This window comes from Anabas testudineus, chromosome 15, assembly GCF_900324465.2.
Source record: "Anabas testudineus chromosome 15, fAnaTes1.2, whole genome shotgun sequence".
NCBI lineage: Eukaryota > Metazoa > Chordata > Actinopteri > Anabantiformes > Anabantidae > Anabas > Anabas testudineus.
The window spans coordinates 15,503,908-15,528,312 of record NC_046624.1 but is presented as its reverse complement, the minus strand read 5'-3'; the positions used below and the strand labels follow the sequence as shown (position 1 = coordinate 15,528,312).

At 38.3% G+C, this 24,405-nt stretch overlaps 1 protein-coding gene across 1 annotated transcript; it reads right to left on the bottom strand.

The window, feature by feature from the left end:
- Positions 1 to 1,199: 1,199 nt before the first annotated feature.
- ppm1ba (protein phosphatase, Mg2+/Mn2+ dependent, 1Ba) lies at positions 1,200 to 20,322 on the bottom strand. The gene is made up of 6 exons (XM_026354303.1): positions 19,949 to 20,322; positions 11,248 to 12,158; positions 10,613 to 10,730; positions 9,109 to 9,223; positions 8,825 to 8,882; positions 1,200 to 4,673 (listed from the first exon to the last, which is right to left on the bottom strand). The coding sequence occupies exons 2-6, from the start codon at positions 12,127 to 12,129 to the stop codon at positions 4,644 to 4,646; spliced, it is 1,203 nt and encodes a 400-aa protein (XP_026210088.1). The 5' UTR covers positions 12,130 to 12,158; positions 19,949 to 20,322; the 3' UTR covers positions 1,200 to 4,643.
- Positions 20,323 to 24,405: the final 4,083 nt, after the last annotated feature.

The following is a 24,405-nucleotide window of genomic DNA, read 5'->3' as shown; positions in this document are numbered from 1 at the left end:
TTGCAGTAATTATCCAGTGGGAGGCTCTTACCTATTTGTTCAGTTCAATCCAGGTGGTGGCCTACCCTAGGAGCCAAGATAGGAAATACTGTCAACTCTTAGGTGATGGTCGTTCCTGTTGCTTTTCTCCCCACGGCCACTGAAGTAAAGCACAGTTACACACTGAATATGTAACTTAAGGTTATTTTAATATTTATTTATATATTTCTGTTAGTTTTTAATGATCCTTTTGTGCTTGTTTCTGTTTTCCTCTGCCACTGTAAACACAGGAATTTCCCCACTGTGGGATTAATAAAAGTTTATCTTATCAGCAAAACCTCCTTGGGGATCTAGTGGTTTATGGTTTGAGTTGTGTTTACTCCTCGGCCTCTTCACCCTGATAGAGTCATGCTTCTTAGTTGTTAGGTCATAGTACACATACTGCAGAATAAAAAAAAATCCATTGATAAACTGCTTATAAACAAAGTTTGACTAACTTTTATGTGCAAAATGTAAAATAGCAAAAATAACTTGCCCTGTTTAAATCACGTTTTGCTGTTTTTATTCAGTAACAATTCTCGTCAAGCATTAACAGGTTTCTAGTTAGTACGTTAAATGGTAGTATGACATTAACTTCTGGGTTTCTCAGTTTCTAATCTGCAGTTGGAAATATTATTTATAATTAGATTGTGGTAAAGATGTCTGAAGTCATTCTCCCTGAAGATTTAGTTTCTTTAATGAATTAAAGAGCTAAAACTGTAGGCGTCCCATAACCCAACACTTTTTATATCAATGGATTGTAACGTATAATTTATAATTATAAAAGGAAATTACTAAATAATTTATTGCCAATAATTAAGTATATTATTTACATCTTACAAACTGCTTGTGAATGGGGCATTTATCAGACTTTCTGTTTGTAAAGTACAAACTAAACTGTACAGTATGTGAGCAAACATTACTTTACTACCTGGGACACTGTGTATTTATTCTACGTCTATTCCCCCACTCCGCTCTGCAACAATGTCTTTAGCACGTTCAGGATGTGCAAAGGACATATCAAGAACCAAAGGTAACATTTACACAGTAGTACTTGTCCTGTTGAAAGAATGACAGTATGTCGTTCTTTTCTGAGTTACATGGTGACTTTTTGGGATAAAAAGTAAAACTTTGTTGTTGTACTGTACTGAACAGTCAATGATTTAAAAAAAGCATCGCAGTTTAAACTTAAATCCATCTTTTATTGACATTTATGTTCACTGTATGGTCTGTAACATCACAACAGCATGATGGGATATTAGTACAGGGAAGAAGGTGTCTCAAGCGTCCCTTTCCTTTAAGTCTTATGAAAGCGAGTGGGTCTTACTTCGCTGTAAAATGCACACTAGCATATCGTTACCTTATTGTGTCCTCAAAATACATCATTTTTATAAGAGCTAAAATGCACTAGAATAAATAAAAACAAGTGTGGATTTTTCGTTTTTCATCAAACATGTCAGTTCTATATGTACGTATCTAAACAGTGACTGGAGACTACAGACGGACGTAGCAAACAGTACAAGGGTTAATTTCCATCCTAAAAGAGGAATGTCATCACTGTCATTTGCAACTTTGCCATTTTCCAGTTGTTTCTAAATCCCCACAGTCACATCAACCCAGTCGGAGACGATATGCTTTGTAAAATTCTTTTTACTTAACATGTCCTAAAATCAAAGCAACAAGGTCAAATTATTCAGGTGTCACTACACTCTTCAAAAAGTGAACACTCTTCCCAATGCGAGTCTTGATATTACAGTCTAGACCAGAATAATAACCAAGTACTTTTTCTTTTTCAACAATTAGGGAGCAAAGACAACTTGTTTTGTCATTAAATGACTGATGAGGAGAGAATGTGATGCTGCAGTGCTGCTTGTATTCAGTCCATGCAGTGGAATCAGTGTGACTATTGAATTACATTCAGAAAAATAAATTCTTCTCCTAGCCCAGTGTCTGATATAGCTTTTATATTATCTGAGGGCTGTGTTCAGTGTGGTAAACAATGTATTAAAAGACAGAGTTTAGGATTTATAAGACAACGTCTTATGTATTTAATATGAAATCAGATGCAGTACAAAACTAAACAAAAAGACTGAAGAACTGAATTTCAGTCTAACTGGAAAAAATATATATCCAGCTATGTGTTCCACTTTCCTTTAGGTTTTTCTTTTAGCGTCACCTTTCCTCTCCAACATTGTGTTCCACCACACTGAACATGCCCATATTATCCCCACCCACCCCGTACATCTCCCACTCTCACACACACAAAAAATAAAACACTCCTCCATCAACCACAAAACATGCACAGCTATAGAGCCCCCCCACACACATACAAATCCTCCACCACAAACAAAGAAAAAAAAAAATCAATCATCCCATTAAAACAATGCAACTGCAAAAAAAAACTAAACATTCAAGTACCTATTTGTCATATGGCACCAAGAGCAACCAATAACATTAACCTGCCAGCAACTTTGATGGGTTAACTCTTTCAATACTGCCACTTCAGAAAGCACAATGAATTTGCCACTGAATGACTGAAACAAAGTGTATAATACAGCTTTCTATATATTTCTAGCCTATTTCAAATGCATCTATGAAAGAGAATACACAGGTATTATGTGTATCCCATTTGTCTATGTGCACAATTGTTTCAAAAAGATTAAATTTAAGAGAAATATTTGTGAAGTTTCAATTAATTTTTTAGTGCTTGGGTTGATAGAAATGAACAAGACACCTGGTTGAAGTAGGAGTCAAACCAGAGCTTTCTCAGCAGCAACCATGCTGTGCCTGCGAGGCAATGTCTATGAAGGTAACTGGAAAAATTAAAAACAGCAATTTCAGCGACAGTGTGAGCACAGTTGAGGGTGTTGGACCAAGTCTAATCAGCCAAACACCAAAAAACGCATTTCTCTCTCCCAATCAGCTGTACAATGTATATTTTGCGCTTCCCTTGTCTTTTTCCTATCCATCTGTAATATAACCACAGTCACAGTACTCTGACATTTACACTAAACATATTTGTTAAAAGAATTTAAAAAGACTTAAATGGAATTTTTATCAATCAAAATAAAACAGCATTTTTTGTTTTAACACAGGTTATCTGAGAGCTAGAAAAGACAAAGTTTAGCACAAGCAGAACTGTGTGTGTGTGTGTTTGTCGAGAGAGGGAAAGAAGAGCTGGAGTTCCTTTATCCCCAACCCTATCTTTGGAACGCTGCTGTTTGGGGCAATTTCTTTGTGTTTTAGTTTGTCTACACACACACAAACTGTGTGTACACACTGTGCACATATACTCACATGGTCCACACAGTCCTTAGGCCACAATGAATACTATGGTCGGGAATTAGGGTGAAACAAACAAATCTATATGTGTATGTATATGTAAATATATATATAAATATATATATACACATATACACACACAAGCACTAATTTAATATATAATTTCTCTTTCTATCTGTTAAACAACAGGCTCAAAAGCTTATGATTCTGGCTGCGTGAGCAAATTTATATGACGGTTGAGTCTCTTCTGTCATATGAAGATACATAGTGAAGAGAGAGAGGAAGAGAGAAGGAGCAGAAGAGTGAGAAATCAACTGTTTGGTAACATCCTTTAGGAGATGGGAGGAGAGAAAGAGGTTGCAGGAGTCGTTGAAACACTTGAGTTTAAACCATTTCTGTGTAGTTTCTATCTGCAGTCCTTAAGTTGGACATGGTATAGAGGAGCAAAACTGAAAGTTAGCAGCCAGACAGACTCCGTTCTCTGAGGAGTGCTCCCCTTGCCTTCAGATGTGTAGCTTCTAGTGACGGCCCCTCTGGTGCTGAATTTGAGGCTTTAATCCAGAGGTCTTTGGATAGCGAGGACTTGGGGAGTTGTTAATCTGGGAGTTCTGTGAGGCTTTCTCCAACAACTTGGGTGCATGGACAAATTGAGTAGTGGGCCCTGTTTGAGAACCAGTAATACCCAGCATCCCCCAGCTTGCCTGAACTGGACAGCGTAGTTTAAAGCATGTGCCAGTCAGGCACAAGTAGAGTTCATACTCCAAATCCAATAATGCCAAAAAATGGAGCCAGCAAATCACTTTAATTTATTCCACATCTTACCAACATCCATGAGTGGCTGGTTTGTTGAAGACTGACTGGCTGTGAAGTCCTAGGTTCTCGCTTAGTTCTGAGCAAGGCACGATAGAGTCCCAAATTGTTGAGCACAGGTCTGCTCCAGTATCTCCATCAATCCACGACAAAAACAACCACCACAAAGAAAGCAAGAAAAAAGGGCCAAGAGAAACTGTGCTTATGAATGTCTCCTCTGGTTTATATACTGTATATGTAGTTCTGATCTTAGACCCTCAATGCAGTTGTTCTCATTTTCCCTCTTTTGTTCTCTAAAAAATTATCAAAGAATGTGTTTTCTAGTTCTCCACATGGGGTGTTGAGCATTTTTAAAATCAGGATTTCTGCTTCAAATGATCTCTCATTGTGGGGGAAAAATTAAAAATCCCAGAGGAAACAAAAATGACTGTGGATGTTATCTTCTAGGGAAAGGTGGTCCTCTTTTATTTATTTTTTTTTATTTTTTTATATCTGAGGTGGAGAGGGGGGTATTAGGCAGTTGTGTCTGGCAGCTACCAGTGGTCCTCCAACTCAGGTCCATTCTGAAAAAGGAAAAGTGACAAAAGAAAGGGAAGAGAGAATGAGAAGAGAAACAAGGAAGAGGAGCGCACAATATGGCATGAAAAAGAGAGATGGAGAAAAAAACAAATAAGAGAGCAGAAGGAAAACAGAGAGTGACAGAGGGAGGGGAGAGACACAATGTTATCAAATGTAAAAGCACAATCTGTACAGTCACATCCAGTGATTTTTATTTCCCCAATCTGGACTTGAAGGCCACATTTCCTATGACAACAAAATAATTAAGAAAATAATGTTATAGTTATACAGTTATAAGTAGACATTCACCTCGGTGTGTAGGTTCTTGCTGCAACAATATGCCAACACAACAATTCCAAGGCCTTGTGCCTTATTGCAGGGAGTGACACAGAGACAGAGACTGTAATATGCTTGCGTGCAGTTGTTGGAAGACTGAGACAGCAATGCATGCGTGTAGGGTAGGTGCATGCGTGTTCGTGTGTGTGTGACGTCACAAAGGGACAGACAGGACCAGAAACACTGACCATTCATCTTCATAGAGCCTGAACAGATGTCTGTGCATACGCTTCCACACACACACACACACACACACACACACACACACACCTTAAAATCTAAATGGAGCTCCACATGCTAGACAGTAGATCAGAGCAGGAAGTAGAGACTGATGAAGGCGCGACAGGGGGAAATGCGTAGCAAGTTGCCACTTGCATGCCTGTAAGAATGTGTGCGAGTGTGTGTATGTGTGGTTATATGTATGTCTGAAGATGAGGGGTTGGAGGGTTTGGGAGAGGAGTAGGGGGGGGAACAGTTATATATGTGATCACTTACCAAATGAAACAGGAGGGCTGCGTTAATCAGAGGGTGAACACACAGTTAGACAAATCGATACATCCCTCATCAGTGTGTGTATGTGTGAGTGCATGCTCAGGTGTGTACTTTACCACACACCGTTTTATTTTTAATTTTTTATTTTGACCTGTAAAGCATCCAACCAATCCTCTTTTATCATGTACCTGCCACTATGAAATAAGTATTTCCTTAAGGAGGGGGAATCATCATCATAGATTTTAGTTGTTTATCCCTCCAGGGTCATTGTAACCCTCGATTCTTGAGGTTTTAAAGTTAAGGTGCTATGAGCAATTATGTTTTTAGCTCATAATGTAACAACAGGGGTAATCATTCTTGCTTTGCTTTAGTTACATCTTGTTAAGCTTGACTTTACAATTCTGCTAATTAAGTTGGTGTCGTTTTACTGTAAGCTGTAGTAACATAGCAGCATCTCACTTGAGTCAGTTTGGCAGTGTAAAATTTTGCAAGAATGGATCTCCTCCACCCAGCCTTCTCTCCCTGCTCTACTAGTCTCTTCTACACTGCATCATGATCTGCACAGTGCTTCAGGTATTAGTCATTACCAAATTACAATAAATAAGAATGCTGCAAAACTTTCTTATGAAGCAGAAATCACTCAATAATACAAGTATTATTATTACCAACTACATATTATTATTTGTGATACATGACAACAGCAGCTCTACATCTTTACAAACTAAGGCAACAGTACAAGATGAGCATAACCTGACATCCACCACAAGCTACCAAACAAGAGACCACACACACAGCGATACATTTTAGGAGCGAGGCTCCCTCTCAGGACTTCACGTCCATCACCAACAGACAGCACACATGAATACACCAGCAGAACAAACACACAGACATAGCTTTAAAATGATGCATTACTATTGGCACTGAATGCTGAGGTTAATTCATCATTTAAAAAACATATTCACATCACCATCAGAAAGGACAGAGGTGTCACTGTCCCCCTGTTTTCAAGCTGTTAGATCAGATTGAGGATGTTTCTGTTCTTTTTTTCTACTTTTTGACAAGTAGGAATAGTCTGCAGAACCCAATATATAGTATATTTTTACCTCTGTGGGCAAGACAACATTTGTCCTATACAGACTTTTAGCTTCATGGCCACCTAAATAAGCCTAATCAGCCTAGGCCTAAGCCTAAACAGAGGACTGAAATATGATTTAGACAAGATGTTAGAAACATGTCTTTATCTTTTTTATTTCCAATTTTATATTGATTGTTTTTTTATTTGCAACTTGTGGCAAACCAAAGCTGTGTATCTACATCTCTGGAACATGGACTAAGTAAAAGGATAATGGTTTTGGATAAGTATTCTTGGGAATCTTGATATTTTACATGCATTTAAATTAAACCTGATTGAAGCTACTACTACTACTACTACTACTACTACTACTACTGTACCATCTTCAATGATGGAATAAGCACCAATGTGAGAGAAACCTTTTCAATGACGTATTTCTATTTTCTGAAGTAATTCCTAGTATTTAATTAATACTATGACTTAATAATAGTTAATTCCTAAGTATTAGTTCCTAGAGTTTCCAAATGTAGAATTGGAGGCAGAGCCTTTAGCTACCAAGCCCCTCTCCTGTGGAACCAGCTCCCAGTTCAGGTTCGGGAGGCAGACACCGTCTCTACATTTAAGACTAGACTTAAAACTTTCCTTTTTTATAAAGCTTATAGTTAGAGATGGATCAGGTGACTCTGAACCATCTCTTAGTTATGCTGATATAGCTTAATCTGCTGGGGGACCTCTACTGATAAACTGAGCTCCTCTCCTCTCTCCTTTCTCCTGTATCAATGCAAATGCCACCATTGCATGTCATTAACTCTGTGTCTTCTTTCTCTTTTAGTTGTGTTTCCTCCTCTCTGTCTCCCTCTCTCTGTACTTTTCTGCAGGTATCCTCAGCCTGGAGCTGTACATCTCCAGAATCCAGTTGACCTGTCCAATGTTCTTGCTGCTTGTTGTTGTCTTATTACCTGCTGTTCTTTTCTCTCTTCTCTTTCCACTCACCCCAACCGGTCGAGGCAGATGGCCACCCACTATGAGCCTGGTTCTGCTGGAGGTTTGTTCCTCTAAAGGGAGTTTTTCCTCTCCACTGTTGCCTAAAGCTTGCTCAAATGGGATTGTTGGGTTTTCTCTATAATTTTTTGTATAAATATTTTCTGTTAGGTCTTAAACCTTACACTGTAAAGTGCCTTGAGATAACTTCTGTTGTAAATTGGCGCTATAAAAATAAAACTGAATTGAATTGAATTGAATTAATTTCATGGTATCAATGCTAATTTTGTAGTAGGGATGGTTATTTACAGCAGCAAGTGTTGCATATAGCTAACACTGACAGAATAATATAACATCTACATGAGCTAGTTTATAATTTACAAACACTGCAAATATATAAATGTATTAGCTAAGCAACTTAACATGTGTATTAGACTCATGTTGCAGTCTAATTTTCATTCACGTATGTTTAGTGTCTTTTACCTGACAACCTGAAAAAGTTTGAGTCTGGGAAGGAAGAGCAGGGGGACACAACTGTGTCCAATATTTTGATTTTGGACTACAGTAGTCCTTTTAAATGCTTGGTGTCAGTACTACATATTGTTCCTTTAAGATTTCACTACTGCTTTATTTAAAAAGTGTCTGCATGGGTTTGTGCAATGTGTTGCCTGTGACTCTGCAACTTGCATGTGCAATACTTCTAATAAAACATAAGGTAAAGGCAGCAGAAAGACAAAGTCTTCCCACAATAGGAAGTAAGCTGGAGTCATCATCAAAATGAGGAGCAGCCTTGTGATAGGTCAGAGAAAACGTAAAGAAGGGAAAACTATCAAATAAAGGAGTCTTTGATGTACAGACGGTGCCCCACTTAGACATATTTTAGCAAGTAATTTAGAAGTGAAGTTCCACTGCAAAGACTTTTGACAAAGCTGTGTCATCATGCATACAAAAGTAATTATGAGGCCTGACAGAAAAGTGTGCATCATGCAACACTCTCACAAAAAACAAACAAACAAGTGTTTATCAAAATAGAGTTTAGAGCCGTCTGTGTCATCTATGTTTCTTAATATAAAAAAAAAATACAATAAACAAGAACCAGCCTGGTCCAACATATGGCATCAATCAACATAAGAGATTATTCTTTATTAATTGAAACTCACATGTGAACAATAAACCTGACAAATAAGACACCTGATATCTCAGACCAGTTATGTATCCTCACAACCTTAGTATCGTTAATGTCTAAAAAAATTCTTAACACATACTAATACTCACCCCATCTTCCTCCCTGTATGGATTCAGACGGTTGTATACTGCTTCAACAACACTGTGCCTGGAAGAAAAAACATGATTAGGTCTCGTGAAATGTTCTATTAAAACACATCTATCACCTCCAGTACTGTTTTGATGAGTTGATGACTTTTCAAAGCAAATGGTTATCAAAAACATACGAGGTTAGCCAGTGTTTTACAGTCTCCCTTCAGTTTTATGATTTCATTCCAGATGTTTAAGAATGCCATATTGAAATAAAGTATCCCTTCGAGGGCAGTTGTCCTTACTTGCTGGCAAGGCCTCCCCCTGGTGGCAGAGGGGGCATTCCACTATCAGTGGACAGGTTCCTCATCACTGTTACCAGGTCGGGAAACCCCTCCTCCCCTGGCTGAGACAGCATCTCTAAAACACCAGACATTTTGTTACACTAGTCAACATTAACAGAGCTGATGATAGCCAAGAACAGCTGGAGAAAGAATGGACTGAGAGCGCGAGAGATTGAGAGAGAGAGAGCGACAGGGAGCGAGGACAGGGACCAAAAATCTTACATATGAAGAAGAAAGGAAGTGAAGATGGAAACCATACAAACGCATTTGTGGAAATGGAAGTATGTTTGAGATGGAGAGGGGGAGACAGATGGTGACAGAAAGAGGCCTGCAACTGAGTTGAGAGTGGCACAAGGCCAGGTCAATGTTCAGCCAGAGCATTCCTCACTCTCTTTCTTTTTCTCTCTCTGTCTATTCCCTCTTTCTTTCTATATTCCAGTATTAGACAGTACCTGAAGCCAAACATAACATCTGCTTTACCCAAACAAAACGTCGGTATGTACTATATTTGCAAAGAGAAGTTATTTTAATAGAATTTGGAGTGTGTATGAATCCATTTGTGAAAAAAGTAGTATTGCATGCTTATTTGTATTACCATGCGCAGTTCACTGTTTTGTAATAGATATTACAACCTTCTAATTACCCAAATACTAGAACATAGATAATGAAGACAAAATATTAATTTAATTTAGCTTAGAGTTTAAAAATGCATTTCTTATTTGGGCAATATGTGAAACAGCTGACCAGCCCTTGTTTCACACAAATTAAATAAGCTGACAATACCAACAAATACTAGAAAACTGCAGTGATCATCAGAGGGTGTTATGCATCTTAAGAAAAAGGTGGGATGAAGTGAGAGAGAAAGAACGAGAGGAAGGAAGCAGGAAATTCATACAAACAACAGGGAATGTTTCAGTAAGGAGGGAAAGGTAGGGGGACAACTGAACTGGGAACAGAGGACATTCTTTTTAAAATGGAAAAGGAGGTCAGGATGGTGTCTTTCATCTGCTGTGAGTCTGAGCTAACTTGGCTGGGGGTAAGACAATAGAGAGTGTCAGGGTCAAAATGTGGAGAAAGTATCATACAGTTTTAGCTGAAGAAAGATGCTCAATAAAAATATAAAAGATAAACATTTGTTTTTCCTATTAACTATGTTAAATGGTGTAATTGGGGCTTAGGATTATTAATGTACTTAGATTATGAATAGGAATGGTAAACACAAGAGTGTTATAAAGGCATACACAGGTTACCACAGATATTTCTTTCATAAAATCCCCTGACATACAGTCACACAAAGAATGCCAATACTCAAGCTGTTATTGTAAGAAACTAGAAACAAAAGAAAGAAAGAAAGAAAGAAAGAAAGACAGAAAGACAGAAAGAAAGAAAGAAAGAAAGAAAGAAAGAAAGAAAGAAAGAAAGAAAGAAATATTCAACATCCCCACTATGTCTGAAAAATGTTTACCTTCCACTCGAGACTCAAGATATTTGTTGAGTTCTGCGTCTTTCCTCACAGCTTCTTCTGACACTTTGGGAGCATTGGGCAAGCACACTAACACAACACTCATGTTATCTCGACTCCCCTAAGATGGGCAGCAGGAGAGAAGAACAGAGAAACATCTGGTAAAAGAAGGAGGTATCATGTAGTGCTGAAACAAACAGTAAACATGATTGTCTGGGCACAAGTAGTAGGACAGACTGCAGCGTGGCTCACAACTGAGTAGCCAAAGAGGTAGGGTAATATAAACTGCTATAAAATTTATTTTACGTTCTTGGCCTTCTAACTTTGTTTTGTTTTAGAACTGCTTAACCAGTTTCACTTCCTTTCCTATTTGACTCAGACAGACAGATCAGTTGTTGTTGGCTAACAAAAATCTCTTTATAACTTTAAGTACCCTGAACAACATCATTCTAATTTTAAAAAAGGGAACTTAAATTGTCTTCTTGGTGGCATAATTTCAAAACATGATTTGTGACAAAGCCACCTCTCAGAGCACTTGATTTTGCCTGATTACACATATTTTAACCTCTATATGCCATTAGTAAACACAAGCTAACACAGCAAAAACACACAAGACATGCACCAAAGAAATTACACACCTTGTGCAGGCAGGTGTCCACCACTTCATTGCAGACTCTCTCCAGGTCATTAGTCACCTCAAGCCTAGATTTTACAAACTCACACAGCTCCTCATTGGACATAACATCCCAGATGCCATCACAAGCCAGAATCACAAACTGGTCCTGCTCCGGGGCCCGAACCATATCAAACACTTCTGGTTCGGGGCTAACCAGCTGCTCTGTGGGGCCCTTCCCATCCACACACTTGTAATCATAGTCCCCCAAGGCCCTTGATACAGCCAGTGACCCATTAACCCTTTGAATCATCACTGAGCCGCCGGCATTCTGGATGCGCTCTCTCTCACGTGGGTTGCAAGGCTTGTGGTCAAGAGTGGAGAAGCAGACATGTGAGTTGCGGTACAGAACAGCTCTAGAATCACCACAGTTAATGAAGAAGAAATGATCAGGTGACAGCAGGATGCCCACTGCTGTGGAGCCACTACGGTCCATGCCATTCCGAAGATCGGAGAAGCTGCGCATGTGCTCGTCAATCATCAAGAAGCCTGTTCGAATCCCGGCTTTCACATGCTCCACAGAAGGAAGCGCTGCGGGGTCACTGGTGGAGCTGTCTGATCCAGCCTGGGAGCCCTGTGTCCCTCCGGCTCCTAAGCTAGCACTGATTATGTGTTCCAGAAGATGCTTAGAGCAATAGTTAGCAACCCTAGAGCCAGCATGGCCATCATACACTGCAAAAAATGACCAGTTAGTCATACCAGGAGCGGGGAGTCCCAACACAGCTGTGTGAGCATCCTCCATCTCCACCCGCCAGCCCTGCATGGAGCTCAGCCCATAGCGCAGGCCATTGCCCTCACCATGTGAGTTGTACTTCTCAGTCTTGGGCTTGTCCAGGAAAGCACCCATGGCTCTGCCCTAGAGAGACACACTGCTACCTGTGTGAAAGCACAAAAAGACACACAAGAGAAAAAGAAAACAAGATAATGAATTTAAATAAATTGTATCATTATTGTGTTGACAAAATACTAAAATTCTGATTTCCCAAGAATACAGTCTATAAAACATTAAACCTCTTGACTAATTTGACAGATTTTATGACATCTCTGACTCATGATCACCAAGATTTCATAATAGCAGATCCAAAACTGTAAACACTACTAAATCTAAACTACTGGTGCAACATAAATTAAGTTAGTTAGAAAATATTTATATTTTACTTACTTTACTTATCAAATAAGCATTGTTTCTGCCTGTGCCTTTTTGAGTCACTACTTAATCCTTTGGTTGTTGAGATGACTTGATTATTCATATATATATATATATATATATATTTGATTTGTTCATATTGTTCATATTCTAAATATTTATTGTGAGTTGAATGATTGAAATAAATAAAATTAAATTAAATTAAAAATATTATATTATTTTAAGTAAAGTTAATGATGTATGTAATGATGTCTGTTTACTGTGTGACATGTGGCTTCTCTCTGGCCTGAGTCTCTTTTTAACACAGAAAAAAACTATAATTAATAAATTCAAGATGCCTTTATTTTTGATGTACCAAGTGGCAGGAGCCTGGTATTATGCATGCTTGCTGGCTAGCTGTAACAGTGAAAAAACAACATGGACATTGAGGGTGGAACAAATACTAGCCTCCTGCAATATGCTCATCACATCAGTGTGAATTAAAGGCTTATACTCAGCTGGCAGTAAATCTCCCTAAAACTGTTTTCGCAGAATATAGTAAATATTCATTAAAGCAAAACAAATACAAAAAACTAATCTCAAAAAATATCTAAAAATATATTATACTTCACTGTTTGATACCTACATAATATATTCTCTCAAACAATAGGTTATGTTAGGTTTCATTTTCAGGTCAATGAACAAAAACATATTATACCATCTCAACCAAATCACTTAAAACTGCAAATGTCCCACAGATTTTTAAGGAGCTGTAAGAGACTTGTGTGAGTGCTGGAGTTTTCAGGCATGTGTTTTTCTTGTACTGCTTACTTAATACGTCTAAAGCAATAATTCGACCAAACAATGATCACTGCTCGTCATATCCAGAAATAACACATCCACTTTGGTTTATGCTTAAAGAGACTGAAGAGCACGCTTAAAAGCTTCTTTGGCCAGCCAGAACGGGCTACTAAGAGCATTAACAAACTCCACAGAGTAGTTGAGAGGCCGTGTTATCTGTCCATAACTGTTCCTGCATTAGGCAAATGAACAGCAGCATCAGGCTGCTTCACGGGAGAGAGAAATTCTGTATCCAGTCCATAATAATTGGTTGTGTAATGTGATAACAATAACTTATGAAGTTACACTGACTGTAACACTATTAAATGTGTCTCAAGAAATATCAAATTCTACTACAAATAAGCTGTAGGAACAATCAAGGTGATAAAAGTGACATATTTTAGAAACTTCCCAGATGCCCACAATTTCATATTTAGCTTATCCTAACATTGTAGATCAAAGGTAGAAGTTATAGTATATAAATTAAGAAGTTACAAAATAAGCAAATAAATGTTACCTAGCATCTTGTGATGGAAAGACATTAAAATGACTTTAAAGAGTACAATTGTCCACACAGAGCTGTTGTGGCTGCCTCTTATAGTCATACATCTCACATATGACAGAACATCTGTGAGATATTCGTTCTTAAACTATATACCAATGTCTACACCACTTACATGAGAGTTTGTTTTCCATTCCAGTTTTCTCTCATATTTCAAGTGAAGTATCAACAATTAGTGTTTAGAAACAATCAGAAACGTTTGGATTATATTGAGTACACAGTACAGCTGTGGCTTAACGGACACAGTGTGGTAGACACATAGGTTTGAGGTTCTTCCTGTTGTGTTGCTGAGGTGCTACTTTCAATACACAGCTGCTATAGACAAGGTGAAAGACTCCTAATTTTACTCCTAATTTTAATTCTAAGTGCATAAGCAAGACTTGAGAAAAGCTTACAACAACTACAAACAACTTTGCCTATGACAAAGGCATTTTAATTTCAGCTGCCAATATTATGTGTAAATCCCAAAGCATTCTTCTTCAGCGATGTTTGTAGTTGACACTTTACTGGCTCATACTAGTGTAATGACAACAAACCAAGTACATGACACGCTTGTGCATCATAAGCATCACGAATCACGGGTATCCTACATCTAACTTAATCATATCAAAAGCTAAACACTTTTTTTTTTTTACAAGGCAGTGACCCACATTAGACTATTTTTGCAGTAGTATTTTAATTTGATCATGTTAAATATAAATAATTCACCCAAAGATTGATATAACAAGTTATATACTTACTCTGTCAATGTTAGTCAAAAAATCAATGACATTTTCAGTTCAACTTATGCTTATGCATGAGAACTGAATACAGTTGTTGCAAATAATCAAAACATGTTTTTTTTGTCTGTAGCAACAATCTGACTTCAAATGTTTAAAATGTTAAAATGCTAATTATCATTTCACAGTCTGTGATGTTTGAGTGTGCACAAAAACCAAATATATGCAAGTACTTTTTAAGGTTTAGGTATTAATCATATAACTACACATAATATCATCACATGGCACAAAATAAATCGTATAGAACTATGACACACGTTTCAGCATTTGTTTATTTTTAAAAGAGTGGTTTGTGTGACTTCAAGTATCCAAATTGATTTAATTGAGATACAGCAGGTGTGTTTAATTTTGCAAACACACATGTACATTTGGCCACTGATCACATATCAAAGGCCTGGGAAGCATCACTAGTGCACAACACTTGAATTATTACCTTGACAACAAATGCATTCACACACACATTGAATTTGTTATTGAAGAGATATCAAAGCTATGAACACAATCACCAAATCATTTGCTCTTTCACCTGTACTGCAACAACATACACACTGTACAGGCTAGCGCTCCTGTTTTCAGACCATTATATATGTTATTTTATGTGCTAACAATGAATCCTTTTCAAATCAAAATAGCAATTTAACAATACAATTAAATAAACTAGCAGAAATGACTAACTAAAGTGTGTGTGTGTCGCTCCATACAAATGCAAATAAAAATTTCACTGGGTATTCACTCAGGTGATAGCCAAGTTTATAGGGCGAGACATGGTGCCCCAGAAGTTACTGGACAGTGGTATAGCATATCCTCACATATCCGGACTGCAATAACAGAGCAACATAGTGGATAATAAAGAAAAATATTGCATATTAGTTCACAATGCCCCTAAACATTGCAATCTGATTCCAATATGATGCAGCCTTAATATCACCTGCTGGTGAGAAGAGCAACAGTTGTGTGCGCACCATCGTGGTGGAGGGAGCGGTGTTTACGTGACAGCCAGACACAGACAGCAAAGACATGTTAATGGGACAAGTGTGGGGATGGTGGAAATGTATTCTTGGTAATTTACCAATGTGATTAGAAGGGCATATGTGATATTTTAATATGAACTTTTTAACAAAACAACAGCTGATATAATCGCCACCACATATGTACACATTCCCAACTTATTTGGGAAATCCTAAATGACAATGAATCCTTTACTTTAACATTTTGTGGGAAAATTATCTCTACAGATATCATATACCAACATAATTCTATGTAAATTTGTGTACAGTACAAAAAATAATAATTTTGGATTTAGTGACTTTTTAAAAGTAAATACCAGTGTACAGGAGTGTAGGAGTGATGTAAGCACTGAAAACTGGGGAGTGATGTCATTCAAAATCTGATGTATCCATGGTTACAAAGTTTGGAGTGGCAGCTGAGTGGTCGCTATGGCAACATGGCTACAACTACACAGCCATTCCACTGCATGTGTGTGTGTGTGTGTGTGTGTGTGTGTGTGTACATCCATGTGGCCATTTATAGGATGCACATGCTCGTCATGGTAAGATCTGAACAAAGATCACAAACCCACCTTACTGGGACACTCTCACAACTTACTCGGCACATATGGCAAGATGTGTATGGCTAAGAGTTAAAGTTAAAAGCTGGCTAACTGACAGACAGAGAACAGCCCCAGGTCTCGGACTTCAGACACAGAGGGTAGCTTTAACAAGCTAACCCAATTTACTAGTCAGCTGATGATGGGATACATGCAGGGCCAGATTAGCCTGTCAAACACAAACCACAGACTACACACAGTAGTAAGCTCCTACACTACTCCTGACTCTTCTTTGGCAACATAAAGTTCACTTGTACTTATTTGATTGGAAAAAAAATAATGTGTTTGTTGCCAGGAACAAAAACAGAAATAAAATAATTAGAATGCAATGGCTTACCATGATATCCTGTGAACAGGCTAATGAGCTATGATACATTTTAGTGTAGAAGCCTGGTGTCATTGCAATGTAGATAAAGGTGCAGCTGAGTGAAATTCTCAGTAATCAACACATGATGAGGTTGTTTCCAAAAGAAACACACAAAGACAGAAAAAGAGATGTTGGCTCCAGATAAGGGCTCTCATGTTTCATCCTAAAGGTAGAGTTGGGTAGAGTTGTCAAACTGGCTGGTTCATTTTGGAGTACAGCAGTGAGTACAGCTGACTGGCATTAAAGGCAACCCGCACCCTTTATGAATAATTGTGCTGTCTCTAAATAATTTACTATGCCATGTGTCTGGCTAGTGTTGCCTCCTGTCTGTCGAGTCTATTGTGGCCATCGTAGTGAACTCAAATTATCACACAATGCAGCAAAATAAGTAGTTTAAGGATCAATGGTCACTAAGTCAAAGGTTACTTAGATAAAAGAAATTACCCAAGTAGTGTCTGAATATTGTTTTTCCGACCTGGCTTTCAACATCATCCACATCATCTGTGTAGTGACCAACAGTGAGCAAGTAAATATTTATAAATTTACTTCAAGTAAGAGGTAAACTAAGAGGAGAGCTTTATGCTGCTAAGAACTCTCCTCGGTGCTAAAAACAAATGATAAAATTAAATGCGACCACGTATATGCAGCTGTGCATGTTGTTAGTTCCACTTTGTTGTTGACAGTAACAATGGTTAAAGAAGTCAATACTGATATTATACTGTATATTTTGAAAATTATAACATTTCTGCTGATGTCCTTATATTGCCATGCAGGCATCACCTTTCCCAGATTAAGTGCCCATTAGCCACATCCACATTTGAAACAAGTGTAGTTTCCAAAGTTATGATAAAGATTGTAACTAATATGGAATAAGTTTTACCTCTCATTGAGGCTCCCCTCTTTGATGACTCATCATTGAAGACACATCAGAAGTAGTCAATTTCCTGGAACAAGTGCTCTTTGAATAGACAGCTATATTCATCTTCAGTGCAGTGGCGTCGGGAAAGCTAGAGCTGTTACCTGACCAGACTGTCTACCAGAGTACAGTTGAAGAGGACGAAAGCAAATGTGTCATATTATACTGGACTGTGAGTTTGTTCTCTGCAACAAGAGTATCCGTTTTCATATACTCGTCCAAACAAAAGTCACACTCTAATATTTTGTGGACCACCTTTAGTTTTGATTATGGCACGCATGTACCGTAGTTTCACATCAATAAGCTTCTGCATTGTCACAACACTTAATCCCGTCCAGAGTAGCATTCATTTTTTACTAAGATCTTGCATTGATGATGGAAGAGTTGAACCACTGCACAAAGTCTTCTCCAGCACATCCCTTCTCCAGATTCTCAATGGGGTAAAGGCCTGGACTGTGTGATGGCCAATCTATGTGTAAAATGACATGTCATGCTCCCTGAACCACTCTTTCACAATTTCAGCCCAACGAATCCTAGTATTGTCATTTTAGAATATGCCTGTGACATCAGTGATGGAAAAACCCATTGATGGAATAACCTGGTCATTCAGTATATTCAGGTAGTCAGCTGACCTCATTCTTTGGACACATAACGTTGCTGAACCTGGACCTGACCAACTGCAGCAACCCCATATCATAGCACTCCCTCCACAGGCTTGTACAGTAGGCACTAGGCATGATGGGTGCATCACGTCACCTGTCTCTCTTCTTACCCTGATGCGCCGATCACTCTGGAACAGGGTAAATCTGGACTCATCAGACCACATGACCTTCCATTGGCAGTTCTTAACCCTATTTTAATAGTTTCATTAATCGCCTTAGATGTTTTCTTTGGAAGGGCAGGGTAAATACCTGTTCTCTCAATTCATAAATTTGATATGCCTTTGAATGTGAGAGTGGAAAGTTGTTTCACATATGCATAAGCCATAAGCAAAAATTCTTGTTCTGGTATCACTTTGAACATCAGCTTAAACAAGAAGCTTTTATGCTGGTTGAATCTAAAATGGATAAAGGCGTAATCAGAAATAATCTGCAACTTCGTATTTTTCTGTTCTGTTTAGTTCATCGACCTTACACTGTTGGAACTTGACAAATCATATATCTTTGAGTTATTCTGAGCTTCCCAGTTAACGCCGTCTCTGAGCATAGCCAAACCAACAGACACAACACATTTACATTTAAATGTAGTCATTTGGCAGACGCTTATATCTAAAGCGACTTAGTGGACAGCTGCCAGACAGTACATATCAGCGCTACTATGGGATTTCTGTGGCTTGTCCAAGGACACCTTTAGAGGTAGCCAGGAGGGACCAGGAATTGAACCATTAACCCTGGGGTCTAATCCATCAACTGAACTACAGCCACCCCTACTGAACTACTGCAACCCCTGCCACAACACAAATACATATAGATACAGTACTGTAAATGCACAGGCCCATAGCGCCGCTGCAGTTATAGCAGTCAAAAACAACATGGGTAGGACAGGGTTTTACATCAAGGTGCCAACACAAGCATGCCACTGATGATGCTGCCATTTCTGGAACACACTGTCACACCACCACGCTGCCAAATATACAGCCAGATACTAACCAACAATGCAGTAAACCTACCACTACAAGGCAATTAAACAACTTAGTTTGACTACTGATGTTTCATTGGTACAGAATAAAATACAAAACATAAAACCTTTGTAATTAATTACATTAGACTGCTGCTATGTACATTGACAGTAATAGAATATGAATTTCAATCCACTACAGGGGAGTGGGTTGGCACTAAAAATACAGTTCTCACATGTATTTAACTGCATACCTGTTGCAAATATTCATGTGATCACAGTTTGAACTCAAATCAATTTATTTCAATGTGATTAAATTAATATTGGGACTGGACAATGCAACTCTATACCATTATAACATGAAACAAGACCTTAGGGCACAAAGTGAAGGGTATTACATCACACTAACAGACACGTTCACAAAATGTTTCTCATAAATATTTGCTATGGCATTCACTAGTTAAAAGATATACGAACATCCATTATAAACAGAGAAACTTACACTAATTATACATTTGAAAACTGGCCAGTAAAACAGATGGTAGCGCCAACCACTTAACAAAATGGGACCCCAGCATGTTAATAACTGGCGCAACATCAACAGGACGCTTATCATCATCCTCACCACCACCAAGACACTTACCCACACGTATACTGTTGTTTATTATCCATTAATAGCCTAAGAGTCCACCGCCTCAACCTGAAAACGAGGCTACTCCTGTTGTTAGCTAACCATTAACGTTAGCGAAGTTCACAGTTGGAAAAGTGTTGCCTACACGTTAGCTGGACACTAACTTAGCCAATGTTCGTATGAGATGTTTAGCTACAAGAAACGGTACCACACGTTACTTACTGTGTAGGAGAAGAAGTATCAGTCCTTGTTGTTGTGCTGTTAGTGCCAAGTATGTTAAAGTACCCAGGCTTGTTGTGATAGGCTTACACCTCGTTAATGTTAGCCACTTTCGTTTCTTGGCTCCTGCTCGTCAGCTAGCTTTGATTAAGCTAACCAGCATTTCACACGATCAGTTCTCCTTTCAGCATGTCTCTGCACCGGAATAAGGCTTTTATATACATGTTTGGCACTGTAAAAAGCAAAGAACGACCAATACATAAGCGCGAAGCCGTCTGTCTGCTAAAATGAGAAACACTCGTTTAGGTGAGATGTATCTATGATTTGACCAAGCTAGCTAATTTTGGCTAAAGCTAAATGTATGAGGCAAATGACGTTCTTCTTCAACATCCAGTTTGGGGGCGAAGCTATCCTTCCGCTCTCTTCTGTGATTGGACAAACGCCGGGTCGAAGCTGAGATATGATTGGCCACCCGACAAATCAATAAAACCTCTCCTCAATACTGTAAACAGTCAAAGTGAAGTGTGGGAGATGTTCTTTCCAAACAACACTGTCACATCCTCCAAGTTTTTACTGTTTAAACCTCTATTTAAAAACCTAACCAGGCATAGCAGGTATTTAACTACATGTCCTATATACAGTTGCTTTATTTCTGTCAGAAAACAGTGTACGTTGTGTTGTTTTCTCTGTGACATGTGCTATTATAATGCTACACAAACCATTTCCCTTTGAGGATAATAAAGTTGTTACTGCCGCAATGATAAACAGATGAATAATCACATACAGCATCCCTTGTGACACTTTATTGCCATTTAGTTTCAATAAAAAACACTGAAAGTTAAAGGGGGAATGATACCAGAGGGAAAACAAACAAACAATGTACTGAAACACATTTTTAGACATTTTTCTTTTCTTTAATATTTTATTTTGTTGATTTTGGTTAGATTTATTAACTTAGATGGAGCATATACTTCAATGTGAGTAAAGAAGTGGTAAGCATTTTTTTAGTCAAGCACTTTTACTTGAATAGAGTTTGTGTACTTCTACCAGCTCTGCCAATAGTAAATGTAGTCAAATAAATGTAGTAAAGTAAAAATACAACATTTTCTGCTATGATGTAGTAAAGTAGAAGCACAAGTTGGCATAAAATGGAAATGTTTAAAAAAAGGACATACTTAAACTTAAAGAGAGTACTTTCCAATACATAGAATATGGAAGCCATAGAAGAATAGACAATTTTTAAAACATTGACATGCCTTAGCAGGAAAAGGTCACAATTAGTAAAACTGCACCCTTCAGTTCTGGCCAGCTCCAAGATCCTACCATTGTAACTCTTACATGCAACATTGATGTTGGCATATCCAGCTGGGAGGCTACCTGAGACGGACCATAATGCACTGGAGTAATTCAACTATTTATACTACCACAATTTACAATCATTTATACTATGTAGTGTGTTCAAGTCTGGCTCACAGTTAAATATGTTATCTGTCCTTTCCCAGAGGTACAGTACAAGTACAGTACTACAGAAATTGTCTTGGCTGTATTTACACAGTTTGATAACATAAGTGCCAGCGTCTTTTGCCGAGCATGTTTAGGCAAACTAAGCAGAAGCTTGAGAAAATCTTACATGTGAAACTCCTACACAGGGCAGTCCACAGCCAAATAAAATGTGGGCATCAAGCTTCCAGTTATACTGACTGTAATTGAACATAATTATTTTCCTTATCAGAGGGGATATTAAGGCAGAGAAAGTACTGTATGTTTTATGGTCTGTCGCAATGCAATCACGTGTTTGATATCATGTGGTGGTGAGTTTTATATCCATTTACGAGTAAAAATGCCATACCACTCTCATTTTAAAGTCCTTCTTTGTAAATTGTATACAGAGCATGATGCTGTCATGTTGGCGCCTCTGTGTCTGTCTATGTGTTTATAAATAGTTCAGAACATTTCACATGTATCGTCAATAATGTATGTGATCATTTAGTGAGTACTGTATATCATGAACGTCATAGCTGCATCAAATATTCCTGTGGGTAAAATGCATTTTAGAGCCTTAAAACCAAAAGAACTGAGGAAAACGTGCTTTGCTTTGAAGTATTGTACAGTGTATATTGTTTGCAATGTATATTAAATATATAAAGTATACCAGCTTGCTTTACATAACCTACTCAATAAACATTGGTATTTATTATTAAAGTCTTATTAGTGCCCTGTGTTTGACTCAAACACTTCGAGGAATTATCTCAGTTAACCTCTGTTCACATGAATGGTGGATAGGTGTGAGCCTGCTGGGAGGTTAGAGTACCATTATTTAGAGTAAACAACAGTTAGAGTAGCCTACCACTAAATCCGAGCCAATTTCTTTAACAGTGAAATTATAACTAGTTTTTCCATCAGGGATTTGAAAAAATCATTACCATTCTAAATTAGTAAGTGGTGTGACATGTAGCTCAGTTGGTAGAGAGCTAAAATATGTTGTATTTTCATAAACTTAAGCCACTATCCACCTAACCTTAATACATAATTTGTTTGTAACCAAAATACATGTTTGATCGTAGTTATCAATTATCAGTACACTGTTATATGTTCCAAAAGATTCTTGGGTGAGCATGAAGCCCAGTATTGATGTGAAATAATGTTACGACCAGCATCACTGAGCCCCACAGTAGATATCAGGACATGCATTATAAATCTGCAGGGCCCCAGGAGAGGCAACACCATTCTCTAACCCTAACCTGACCTAACATACTTTTAATTCATACCCTCAATTCATCAGGGGGATCCAGCCTGTATCAACATTGTTTCTGTGCAGGTTAAGCTGCCACAGCTGGTCTCACAGGCTTGATAGGCAGTTGCATCTGAATGCCACAGCCCTCTCAACACTCCGGTCATTATTGCCACTTAGCTAGCTTATCTAATTCTGCTATCAGAAAGTTACCACACAGTCTATTGCCCAACAATTTTTGGTTGATTATTTTGCTAACATGAGCAACACTTGTCATATGCATCTGCTTTTCTTTTTTCTTGCACACTGAGATGCTGTATTCCCATGTATTAATTTGCTCAGTAAGTTGGATTAATTTACTAATGGGTTAGGGACTCTTTCATTATCCTACCCAGACATTATATAATTGAGGTTGAATGTTGTTTGATTATTTCAACTGTGAACTGTGTGGTTTTCTTTGTCATTAGTTTTCTCCACAGATCCGCACAATTTAGCAGAGTCAACACTGAGTTAAGGGCTACTTGTTTGTATATGTGAAGAAGAAACAAACAGCCAGTTTAGGCCCTCGCTGCTTTTTCTCTCTGTGTGTGAATTCACCCCATGTCTGGTCCCCTCTGCAGAGTGCAGCAATCACTCCTTGCCTTGCCCTCCACTCTTCAAACACAAGAGCCCTTGAAAATCTGATTTCCTGCTCCTCAGAGGGAGCAGGTTTCTTTTGTCAACTGAGGAGCCAGGTCAAAACAATAATTGTTGGCAAATCATGCCTGAAAACACTATGCTCATTTGATTTACATGTCATTTTCATAAGTCTGCTTTCCAAGCCTCCTTAACAGCTAACAGTGTTACATTAGGGCTTTGTCAATGTTTATGAGGGCAAATCAATTTCATTTCCTGGGTATAGAGTATAGAGTGTATGTGCTTGTTTGTGTGAGTGTGTGTGCAAGAGAGAGAAAAGGAAAATGCACCACAACTACACACTTACACATACATATTAATGCAAGTTATGTGAGGGGGCAAGCTGCTTCCCCTGCTTAATGGGATTAGAGTCATTAACCAACTGTTTACTAAAGGGTAGAGGACCTCTCTCTCCTGATTTGTCTCCAACTCTTTCCTTTTGTCTCTCACTCACTCTCTCGTCATTACTCTTTATCATTTCTCTCTCTCCTCTTACTGTCTCTGATCCCTAATCAGTGAGATGGCCTAGAAGTGCCTTGGGGTTGAATACAAATGAGTGCAGCTGCCCAATGTGGATTATGACCGGACTCACATTCAATGTACAAATTTACACACATGTACATACAAAAAAAACACACAGTGCATGTAAATATAGTAGCCTGTGCGTGGACATATGTCAATCACATGCATGCACAAACTTGCTGACAAGCATATGTCATGCTATGGATATATCTAACACATGCATGCACACACACACACACACATCCACAAACACGTAAAGAAAGCCACACAGAGATGCCTATAGCACGCCTATTTGGACATATGCTGAGACACACCCACTACTACATGTGTACATGAGTGGACATGGTGGTTAGAGAGCATGTGGACATGGTGGTTAGAGAGCATGTGCTGTGGCCATATGTTGCCGGTCATCAGCAAGTGACATCTACTCTACTTTGAAACAACAGATGTCATGATGAGAGTTGGTACAGTAAAGAGTACTGGACTGTCGCAGCTGTAATATTCTCAGGCTTTGTATTCTGCTCATAACGCT